Consider the following 11,845-nt stretch of genomic DNA (forward strand, 5'->3'; position numbering starts at 1 on the left):
GACAGCTCAAGAGTCTTCTCCAACACCACAGTTCAAAAGCATCAATTCTTCAGCGCTCAGCTTTCTTTACAGTCCAACTTTCACATCCATACATGACCACTGGTGAAACCATAGCCTTGACTAGACGGACCTTTGTTGGCAAAGTAATGTCTCTGTTTTTGAATATGCTGTCTAGGTTGGTCATAACTTTCCTTCCAAGGAGTGAGCGTCTTTTGATTTCATGGCTGCAATCACCATCTGCAGTGATTTTGGAGCCCAGAAAAATAGAGTCAGCCACTGTTTCCACTGTTTCCCCATCTATTTGCCATCGAAGTGATGGGACCGGATGCCATGATCTTAGTTTTCTGAATGTTGAGCTTTAAGCCAACTTTGTCAGTCTCCTCTTTCACTTTCATCCAGAGGCTGATTAGTTATTCTTCACTTTCTGCCATAAGGGTGGTGTCATCTGCATATCTGAGGTTACTGATAATTCTCCCAGCAATCTTGATCCCAGCTTGTGCTTCCTCCAGCCCAGCATTTCTCATGATGTACTCTGCATATAAGTTAAATAAGCAGGGTGACAATATACAGTCTTGATGTACTCCTTTTCCTATTTGGAACCAGTCTTCCTATTTGGAACCAGTTTTCCTATTTGGAACCAGTTCCATGTCCAGTTCTAACTGTTTCTTCCTGACTTGCATGCAGATTTCTCAAGAGGCAGGTCAGGTGGTCTGGTATTCCCATCTCTTTCAGAATTTTCCACAGTTTATTGTGATCCATACAGTCAAAGGCTTCGGCATAGTCAATAAAGAGAAATAGATGTTTTTCTGGAACTCTCTTGTTTTTTGATGATCCAGTGGATGTTGGCAATTTGATCTCTGGTTCCTCTGCCTTTTCTAAAACCGGCTTGAACATCTGGAAGTTCACCATTCACGTATTGCTGAAGCCTGGCTTGGAGAATTTTGAGCATTACTTTACTAGCGTGTGAGATGAGTGCAATTGTGTGGTAGTTTGAGCATTCTTTGGCATTGCCTTTCTTTGGGATTGGAATGAAAACTGACCTTTTCCAGTCCTGTGGCCACTACTGAGTCTTTCAAATTTGCTGGCATATTGAGTGCAGCACTTTCACAGCATCATCTTTCAGGATTTGGAATAGCTCAACTGGAATTCCATCACCTCCACTTGCTTTGTTTGTAGTGATGCTTTCTAAGGCCCACTTGACTTCACATTCCAGGATGTCTGGCTCTAGGTCAGTGATCACACCATTGTGATTACCTTGGTTGTGAAGATCTTTTTTGTACAGTTCTTCTGTGTATTCTTGCCACCTCTTCCTAATATCTTCTGCTTCTGTTAGGTCCCTACCATTTCTGTCCTTTATTGAGCCCATCTTTGCATGAAATGTTCCCTTGGTATCTCTGATTTTCTTGAAGAGATCTCTAGTCTTTCCCATTCTGTTGTTTTCCTCTATTTCTTTGCATTGATCACTGAGGAAGGCTTTCTTATCTCTCCTTGCTATTCTTTGGAATTCTGCATTCAGATGCTTATATCTTTCCTTTTCTCCTTTGCTTTTCACTTCTCTTCTTTTCCCAGCTATTTGTAAGGCCTCCTCAGACAGCTATTTTACTTTTTTGCATTTCTTTTTCTTGGGGATGGTCTTGATTCCTGTCTCCTGTACAATGTCATGAACCTCATCCATAGTTCATCAGGTTCTCTGTATATCAGATCTAGTCCCTTAAATCTATTTCTCACTTCCACTATATAGTCATAAGGGATTTGATTTAGGTCATTCCTGAATGGTCTAGTGGTTTTCTCCACTTTCTTCAAGTTAAGTCTGAATTTGGCAATAAGGTGTTCATGATCTGAGCCACAGTCAGCTCCCGGTCTTGTTTTTGCTGACTGCGTAGAGTTTCTCTATCTTTGGCTGCAAAGAATATAATCAATCTGATTTCGGTGTCGACCATCTGGTGATGCCCATGTGTAGCATCTTCTCAAGATCATTTATTTTTCAGAAGTCAAAAGAAGATAGTTGTAGAGTATCTACACAGGACATTTTCTTAACTGAGATCTCGGGCAACATCATCCCTTAGCTGGGTATAAAGCATCAACTTTCAGATAAAAGTATATTTCACGTTCGATAAGGATTGCTTGTTTGTTTTAGAGACCTGCGTAACAACATCAGGTGGCAGAGTGGTAAAGAATCTGCCTGCCAGTATAGGAGATGCCAGAGACATGTGTTTGATTCCTGGGTTGGGAAGATGCCCTGGTTTAGGAATGACAACCTGCTCCAGTATGCTTACCTGGAGAATTCCACAGATGGAGGAGCCTGGCAGGCTACAGTCCATGAGGATGCAAAGAGTCAGACATGACTGAGCACAGAGCACACCCACAGACACATGTGACAACATCATCCTGTTTAAACACTGGAAAACTGTTTCCACGAATGGAAATAAATTCCTGGTTATCTGAGCTAGTCTTATGTTTTCAAAGCCATGCAGGAAAGAAAATGAGAAAGCTGCCCTGCCAGGGATACACAGTTCATCACAGGGGCTGTTTTTGAGAGGGGAAACAGAATAGACAAAGAGGTGTGAATGATTTCACATTTCACTCTTCCCACTTTTGTATTTTACTTTTTCTCAAGAAATGTATTCATGTCTTCCTTGACTTCCTAATTCTTCAGAGCAGTTAAGGTTATTATTAGCTTGTGAATGAATGATTCTTTTTAAAAATTGTTATTGTTTTACAATGTTGTGTTAATTTCTGATGTACAGCAAAGTGAATCAGCTGTATGTGTCCATATACTCCCTCTTTCTTGAATTTCCTTCCCATTTAGGTCACTACAGAGCACTGAGTAGAGTTCCCTGAGCTATACAGTAGGTTCTCATTAGTTATCTATTTCAAAAAACAATATGTGTATGTGCATGCATGGCATATTGCTTTAGTTGTGACCAACTCTTTGCGACGCTATGGTCTACAGCCCACCAGGATCCTCTGTCTATGGGATTCTCCAGGCAAGAGCACTGGAGTGGGTTGCCATGCTCTCCTCCAGGGGATCTTCCAGACCCAAGGATTGAACCTGAGTCTCCTATGTCTCCTGCATGGCAGACATGTTTTTTTTTACCACTAGCACCACCTGGGAAGCCTAGAAAAATGGTACAGATGATCTCATTTGCAAAGCAGAAATTGAGGTATAGATGTAGAGAACAAATGTATGGAGAGCAAGAGGGGAAAGCTGGGGGTGCAGTGGGATGAACTGAGAGATTGGGATTGATGTATACACACTATCGATACTGTGGATAAAATAGACTGAATGACTCCCTGGCTAGTAGGCAAAGTCAGGTAAAGAAAACAGAAACTTGGGGTTCAAGATTGTCCACTAACTTCTGCTAACATTTGAGGATTATGCAGCTTTCCATGACTGCTATAGGGCCTCTTAAATTTTAGTCCAAGTTCAAGCCATCCAAACATTTCGGGGGCTGGGACACCAGCAGGGTGCCTTTCATTTCTTACTTGAGTAGGTACTGTTTGTGAACTTTTTCTGATACTGTTCTCTGAGCAGCACTTGCTCCTGGAAGGGCCATTCCAACCGCAGCTTCTCCTCCACATCAGAAGGGATGGATCCGGATTTGCAAATATCTGCAAATGAAATGAATAATTCAGAGAATCTACTTGTACAATGATAAGGTTGAAATCCCATATGCTTATTTACCTAGCTATATATGTGAACTAAAGCAGGATAGCTGAGTTTCTGGTTTTGGGGTCTAAGATCAGAGAAAGATGTATTCTGTTATACATGTCAAATTTGCTGCTTGACCAATCACCACCAAAAAAAAAAAACCAAACAGCCAAAGGGCATGTTTCCTAAGAAACACCACAGGTATACTGGACACAGATACACTGCACATAACTTCAAGTTATTTAGCAATTCAGGAGGCTTCTCCAAAACTTGAAATTACTAGAGAACCCCCCTGGAAGACAAAACATTGTTCAGTTCTCTTAAAATTCACTTTCAAAATACATAGCAATTTGCTTTGCATGGACTATATCTGCTTTGTGGCAATCTCCTCTTGCCAAAATGGTAGGACAGGGAATGCTGACTTATATTACTTTATATCTGGTATCATCAAAGCTCCCGAGACCACAGGGTGTGTACTTGGACAAATCCACCCCATCCTGTCTGGCAGGACAGTACTTGTCATACTTCTTTATCACGAGGCAGCAGGGCTGCCAGGCTTGGGCTGCCAGGACTGGCTGGCCCCCCGTGACTTCCTTTCTCAGAAGCTTCAGTCTGACTTCCTGACAGTGGGTGCCTCATCCATCCTGTGTTCATAAAAAGGATGTTTCAGAAAGCGTTGGTCGCTCAGTCGGGTCTGACACTGTGACCCCATGGACTGTAGCCCACCAGGCTCCTTGGTCCAAGGAATTCTCCAGGCAAGAATACTGGAGTGGGTTGTTTAGTCGCTAAGTCATGTCCAACTCTTAGAGACTCCATGGACTGCAGCATGCCAGGCTTCCCTATCCTTCACCATCTCCCGGAGCTTGCTCAAACTCATGTCCATTGAGTCAGTGATTCCATCCAACCATTTCACCCTCTGTTGTCCCCTTCTCCTCCTCCCTTTAATCTTTATCCCTACCATAGTTTGGCCTCAGGCTGAACTACAGGGAAGGAACACAGCCCCAGCCATTGGCAGAAAATTGGATTCAAGATTTACTGAGCATGGCCCTGCCCATCAGATCAAGACCCAGTTTTCCCCACAGTCAGTCCTTCCCATCAAGAAGTTTCCATAAGACTCTTATCCTCATCCATCAGAGGGCAGACAGAATGAAAACTACTGGAGTGGGTAGCTATTCCCTTCTCCAGGGGATCTTCTTGACCCAGGGATCAAACCTGGGTCTCCTGCACTGCAGGCAGATTCTTTACAGTCTGAGGCACCAGGGAAGCCCCTCATAAAGGATGTTTCAGAAGCACTGGGATAATCCCAGTGATCCTGTCTCCCCACCAGGATGAAGAAAACTGATAAACGAAGGACAGTCTCCTATGTAAACTTATGAGAACTTCAAAACGCATATGACTGACTGGGGAGAAAGGGCCAGGTCTAAACATACTTCAATCTGTTATTCCAGGAAAACCCTCCTGGCTTTTGTTCATTTTTTCTAATTACTGTTCTATCAACTTTGGCCCAGTTACTGATTAACAGTTCTAAACACTTCCTAACCACAAAAAAATGTAATATATAAAATAGCAAAATATTGTTCATTAATATATACATAGTACATTGTTGTAATTCAGATGTACATGGTAGTTTCAATAATTGTTAACATACTAATTTAACTTCCATTTGATGTCTGTATAGCACTTATGAAAGACACAGGGCAAATCCTTGTGGTGCCTTAGCATATTTCTCAGATGAAGCCCACAGACTCCTAATATTTAGAATCACAAGGAGGAGCTTGCTCAAGCTGTAATCTAAGGTTGGCACCCAGGAATTCAAACATTCAAACTCCCCCTGGGTGACTGTGTATAGTCAATAAAGTCTGAGAACCACTGCCCAACAAATCAAGCCTTAAAATCCATTCTTAGACACAGAGCACATCTCCACATCCCCTTATTACACCTTTCATCCACATTTTCTGGAATAAATGAGCTTCGATCAGTGCTGTCTTTTCAGCAGGGAATATTCTCTGTTTTGGTGCATTTCTCCCCACAGGTTCCTCTAGGCAGCTCTGCCCTTTAGCTACAATCTTTGTTCTGTTTACAGCACAATTAACTCTCCTAAGGGCTTCCCTGGTGGCTCAGATGGTAAAGAATTCTCCTGCAATGCTGCAGACCTGGGTTTGATCCCTGATCCCCTGGAGGGCTGCAGTCAATAGAGCCACAAAGAGTCCAACAAGACTGAGTGAGTAACACTAACTCTCTTAAAGCCATGTCCAGCACTTTCCCTGTGCCCCCCATGTCTCACATTCCTGAGAACATCAAGAGGAGGAAACCTGCCCACTGCTTCCTCCTTTTGTGTAGGCATCCCCACAGTTCCACTGGGAGCCCTTCATCTCTTATCAGTTGATGATGTGACAAACCACTCTTCTCTGAGAATGCTCGTGACCGACTCAAGTGAATTCAAATAAATGGGTAATCTCTAAAAAACTTCACCCTGGTTGCCTTGAGATAGCCAGTAACTTCTCTCTTCGAAGGCTGGTTCCTTCTTGGGGTCAAAAATGAGAAAATCTCCCTTGTTGCCACCAAATCTTAGGTATGCAGGAGCCAAACCTCTGGCCAAGGTACGAAGCTTTGAAGAACTGTTATGAAGACAAGCAAGAAATTAAAATTATTTTTTTCCCCAAGACAATGACTTCTACACATTGACTCCCTTCTCTCTTGGTGGACCCATTTTCTAACATCTAGCTGCAAGGGCACTGGAGAGAGAAGTCATATCACTTCTCGGGGACATTGTCTCAACTGGAATCTTCCTAATTGCAAGGCTGCTCTTCTAGGCATCTGAAAGCAACTGGGAGTGCTGACTCAGCCAAGAGCTTATATTTCAACCTGACTAGCAGGATAGTGTTTAGTGCTTTCAGAGAGTTCTTAATCTTCTGTGACTGATGGAGGAAAAGACATAAGAGAGTGGAAACTACAGGAAAGATGACTCTGTGTTTCTTTGAAAAATATATTGTCTTCAAAAATTTCTGTTCCCAGAGAAGTTCATAAATGACTTACGTCCTTTTCCTCTCCCTCACCAACCTCCACCTCCACCCCAAGGAAAACTATCCTTTTCAATATAAGTCAAATGACTTAGAATGGTATAAGATTCTAATTCCTATCCACCAAGGACACTTCCTATTCAAGCAATTCTAAAGGCATACGTCATCAAGCCAAAAATGCTCCTGTTAGGTGCCCAGAATAGTACAGAATGTTATAGAACCTAATTCAAATGGTTTATAATCCATTCTCTCAGCAAGATGAAGATGTCATGAATACTTAGTGAACAATACTAAGAAAACAGAAGACGCAGGTAACAGGAACAAGCTGCCATGTGTTTCTGAAGCCTCACATATGGGATCCTGGCCACCATGCTCTCTGGAAAGCTCTTAAAACACATGGGCCTGATGCTGTGTGTTCGCAAAATGGCCCAGTTAATTAGTTTATATGTGGGTTTGTTTCAAATTGGAAAATCATGCCAGAGAACTAATTGCCAATATTTCTTGACATCCTGTTCCCCCTTCCTACAGTTTAGCTTCATTTGGGTTCGTAGCAAAGTGGAAACGACTTTCTTCTGAATCCTTACTTGGTCCGAGCTAACATTCCCATTTGTCTTCAAGAGGTTCTGAGGATTTCCTGGCAGATGCCACCATTCCCTGGGTTCTCTGGTGCTGCTGGGGATTTCAATCAATTCCTCATTGATAACATCCCTGAACAAATTTCACTCTGTGCTTCATCTCCTTGTGCCAGGACACACCGTAGGTTCGGGGGCCCTCAAAAATACTTCAAGTTCTTTTAAGATGCTTAAGGTGTGGCTTGAGCCTAGAGACTGGGGGCAGGGAGGTGTGGGAGAGGATAGACTGGAGAGGCAGGCAGGACCATATCATGGATGGCTGGTGAGCTGCCATGTCCTGGAAGGAGTTCTGGTTTATAAGATGGTGGCCATGGGAGGATTTAAAGCAACGAAATGACTGCACCAGACTTTTGTTTTAGAAAAGAATCCCAGGCTGCAGTGTAAATCACTGAATAGAAGGACCAAGACTGTGGTCATGTTAATATTGAAAAAAAGTGGTGGACTGAGGTCAGGTAACAAAAGTAGGGATGAAGCGAGGTGAATAAATTCAAGACACAAGTGGAGATAGAAATACTAGTGTGCATGCATGCTCAGTCATGTCTGACCCTGTGACCCCACAGACTATAGTCCACTAAGCTCCTCTGTCCATGGAATTTTCCCAGCAACAATACTGGAGTGGATTGCCATTTCCTCCTCTAGGGGATCTTCCCCAACCAGGAATTGAAACTGCACCTCATGCATTGGCAGGCAGATTCTTTACCACTGAGCTACCTGGGAAACCCAGAAATACTAGCTTGAGTATTTAATGGAATGTTGGAGAAGAATCCAAGATTACTCCTGGGAAGCATCTTGGAAGATGGTAATATCATTTGATGAGATGAAAAATAAATAGGCATTAGACTGGAGACAGGGATGAAGGCAGGCATGGGGCTCAGTGTCGCAAGATACCAGTGGTGCACCAATAACCATTTCCATCAGGCCCCTGGCCATGTGTGTCTGGAGCTCAGAAGACACATAAAGTGGAGGTGAGTCCTCAGTCTAAAAGTCAGTGAATGCTTAGTGTGAACCACTAGTGTGGTTACCCTTTTGTGGTTGTTCACTCAGTCATGTCCAACTCTTTGCAACGTCATGGATTGCAGCATACCAGGCTTCTTTGTCCTTCACTATCTCTTGGAGTTTATTCTAACTTAGGTCCATGAAGTCAGTGATTCCATCCAACCATTCATCCTCTGTCGTCCCCTTCTCCTCCTGCCTTCAATCTTTCCCAGCATCAGGGTCTTTTCCAATCAGTCACCTCTTTGCATCAGGTAGCCAAAGTTTTGGAGCTTCAGCTTCAGCATCAGTCCTTCCAATGAATATTCAGGGCTAATTTCCTTTAGGATTGACTGGTTGGATCTCCTTGCTGTCCAAGGGACTCTCAAGAGTCTTTTCCAGCACCAAAAGCATCAGTTCTCCGGTGCTTATCTTTGGTGCTTTGGCTAGTGTGGTTCCACTAATGTGAACCATTGGTGTGAATTAGTGAACCCCTAGACCACGGGTAGAGTTGCAGCCCTAAACCGGATACAAGGAACTTCTGCAAAGTCACTTCGGGCTGGCCCCGTCCCACTGCTTTTTGGCCAGGCACTGATACTGGTCCTTGATTTCCATTTTGGTTGTGTGTGGTGACAGAGGAAGTTCTTTTAGATTTGTGGGGCTGATGTCTGTAAGCAATTGAGATGGGAGAGCAATTGAAATGGCGCTCTCTGGGAAATGAAGGGAACACGAGTACCAGCAGGAGCTGTCAGGTCTCAAGGCAGGCGTCTGTGTACCGCCTGCCTCTGAAGTCGGAGCACCACAGCCTGGCTCCCGGAAGTGGTGGCTGTACCCCCTCAGGTCACTCTCAACCACATTACCCTGCCTTTGTTTTCTTCTGAGCATCCAGCAGTCTCTGAAATTAGCTTTCTATTCCATTTCCTTGGTTTACTATCCCACCCCCATCTCAAGCTAAGCTCTGTGAAAGGAGGGACTCTGTCTGGATCATCAGAATCTCCTCAGCACCCAGATGAAACCTAGACAAGTACCTGGCACACAGCTGGTGCTTAATAAAGGTTCGTATTCTTGCCTGGGGAATCCCATAGACTGAGGAGCCTGGTGGGCTACAGCCCATAGGGTTGCAATGAGTCGGACACAACTGAAGCGACTCAGCAAGCATGTCCAAGTGCATGAACAGTTGAGTCTAGCCTGACAACAGGGCATGAGGGGTCAGACATAGACCGTTTCCTGAACAAAATTAAAACCCAGTGCTATGACTTCTGCCAAGTAAACGAAATCACATGTTTCAGAGTATTGTATCAAGGACCTTTTTGTCTGTCTCCTTTGCAATGGAATCTTTTCTTGTTTTGAGAAACAATATTGATGCTCTCTGACAAAAGCCAGATTTAAAACACCTGCAAGCTTGTCCTAAAAACAAAACTGAACAAAGGTATGGTATTTCTATCACACACGGAAAAAAGAAAGGAGGAAAATAATCACCACCACCACCACAATGACATGGAAATAACCAAAGAACATGCGAAAGCTCTGGCAGGTATCGCGTTTCTGGAACAGTTCGTTAGTGGAAAGAAACGTCTGCAGGTATTTTTATTTTACTGTATGTGTAAAAATAAGTTGCTTATCTCTGACACAAAAGCGGAGGTGCGTGGGAGCCACCCTGCACTGGCTGGTACCAGCTTGTGAGAGCCAACTTTTATGTTTTGAGAACCAGTGTTTAACTGTTGGCAGTTTGAAATCAGCCATGGAGGGGGTGTTTAGACTACAGAAATCGGAAAAAAAAAAAACCCATAAATCAGTCTCCTCTCCCCTCAGAGAGCCAGTTGTGAAACATTGCTTGACACACCACTGCCTGAACAGTAATTCAAGTGATGAGATGAAACCACTCAGGAGATTATGTAAAGTGAAAAAAGAAGGTCTCAGGATTTCCCTGGTGTCCAGTGGCTAAGACTCTGTGCTCCCAATGCAGGGCGCCCGGGTTCAACCCTGAAGAGTCTGCATGCCACAGCTAAAGATACTGCATGCTGCAACTAAGACCCGGCACAGCCAAATAAATAAATAAATATAATAAAAAAGAAGGTGAGGGCCTAGGTCAGAAGCCTAGGGAACAGCACCACTGAGACAAGCTTGAGGAAGAGGTGGTGAAGAACCTTATAGTGGTGGGGGAAACCGCCAGACATGGCCGTGACACCAATCTGAAGGGATGAGAAAGTGTTTCAGTTGTCACTCTGGCCAAATGCTTCTAGGAGACTGAATTGGTTTGCTAGGGCTGTAGTCTCAAAACACCACAAACTGGGTGGCTTAAACAAAGGACCTGTGTCATCTTAGAGCTCTGGAGGCAAGAAGTCTGAAACAAGATGTTGGCAAGGCCATGCTCCCCCTGCAGGTGCTGGGGGAGGATCTACTGCAGGCCTTTCTTTCAGCTTCGGAAAGCTTCTCAGAGCAGTACAGCTCCAAGTACACATGGTGTTCTCTGTGTGTGTGTGTCTGTTTCCAAATCCTGCCTTTTTATAAGGTCATCAGTCATACTGAATGGGGCCCTACTCCATTCCAGTATGACCAGTTCTTAACTAATTGTGTCTGCGTGTGTGCATGCTTAATTACTTCGGTTGTGACTGACTCTTTGAGACCTTACCAGGCTCCTCTGTCCATGGAATTCTCCAGGCAAGAATACTGGAATGGGTAGCCATTTCCTACTCCAGGGGATCGTCCAGACCCAGGGATCCAACCCAGGTTTCCTGTGTTGGCAGGTGGGTTCTTTACCACCACACCACCTGGGAAGCCCAATTGTATCTGCAGTGACATTATTTCCAAATAAGGTCACAGACTGAGTACCAGGGATGAGGACTTCAACATAGGAACTGTAGGGGGGCCATCCAGACATTCAACCCATAGTAGAGACAAGTAAGACAAGGATTGAAAGGTATTTATTGGATTTCTCAGGAAATGAAGGTCAGTGATCATATATTGGGCTTCCCTGGTAGCTTAGGTGGTAGAATCCACTTGCAATGCGGGAGACCTGGGTTTGATCCCTGGGTTGGGAAGATCCCCTGGAGAAGCGAATGGCTACCCATTCCAGTATTCTGGCCTGGAGAATTCCATGGACTGTATAAATTCCATGGATCTTATATTAAATGAAACTTAAAAAATGCATTCCACTATATCAATAACCTCAGATATGCAGATGACACCACCCTTATGGCAGAAAGTGAAGAGGAACTCAAAAGCCTCTTGATGAAAGTGAAAGAGGAGAGTGAAAAAGTTGGCTTAAAGCTCAACATTCAGAAAACAAAGATCGTGGCATCTGGTCCCATCACTTCATGGGAAATAGATGAGGAAACAGTGGAAACAGTGTCAGACTTTATTTTTTGGGGGCTCCAAAACTGCAGATGATAACTGCAGCCATGAAATCAAAAGACGCTTACTCCTTGGAAGGAAAGTTATGACCAACCTAGATAGCATATTGAAAAGCAGAGACATTACTTTGCCAACAAAGGTCCATCTAGTCAAGGCTATGGTGTTTCCAGTGGTCATGTATGGATGTGAGAGTTGGACTGTGAAGAAAGCTGAGC

General features: G+C 43.9%; 1 protein-coding gene across 1 annotated transcript in view; it reads right to left on the minus strand.

The window, feature by feature from the left end:
• The window catches only part of HPSE (heparanase), a 54,510-nt gene that overhangs the window by 24,205 nt on the left and 18,460 nt on the right, over positions 1 to 11,845 (minus strand). Inside the window, exons 4-5 of the mRNA XM_010845981.1 lie at positions 6,125 to 6,270; positions 3,487 to 3,612 (exon numbers count right to left, since the gene is read on the minus strand). Coding sequence (XP_010844283.1) covers positions 3,487 to 3,612; positions 6,125 to 6,270 — 272 coding nt within the window. The remainder of the gene's footprint in view (positions 1 to 3,486; positions 3,613 to 6,124; positions 6,271 to 11,845) is intronic.

The sequence above is a fragment of the Bison bison genome, unplaced genomic scaffold (genome assembly GCF_000754665.1).
Source record: "Bison bison bison isolate TAMUID 2011002044 unplaced genomic scaffold, Bison_UMD1.0 scf7180017864228, whole genome shotgun sequence".
NCBI lineage: Eukaryota > Metazoa > Chordata > Mammalia > Artiodactyla > Bovidae > Bison > Bison bison.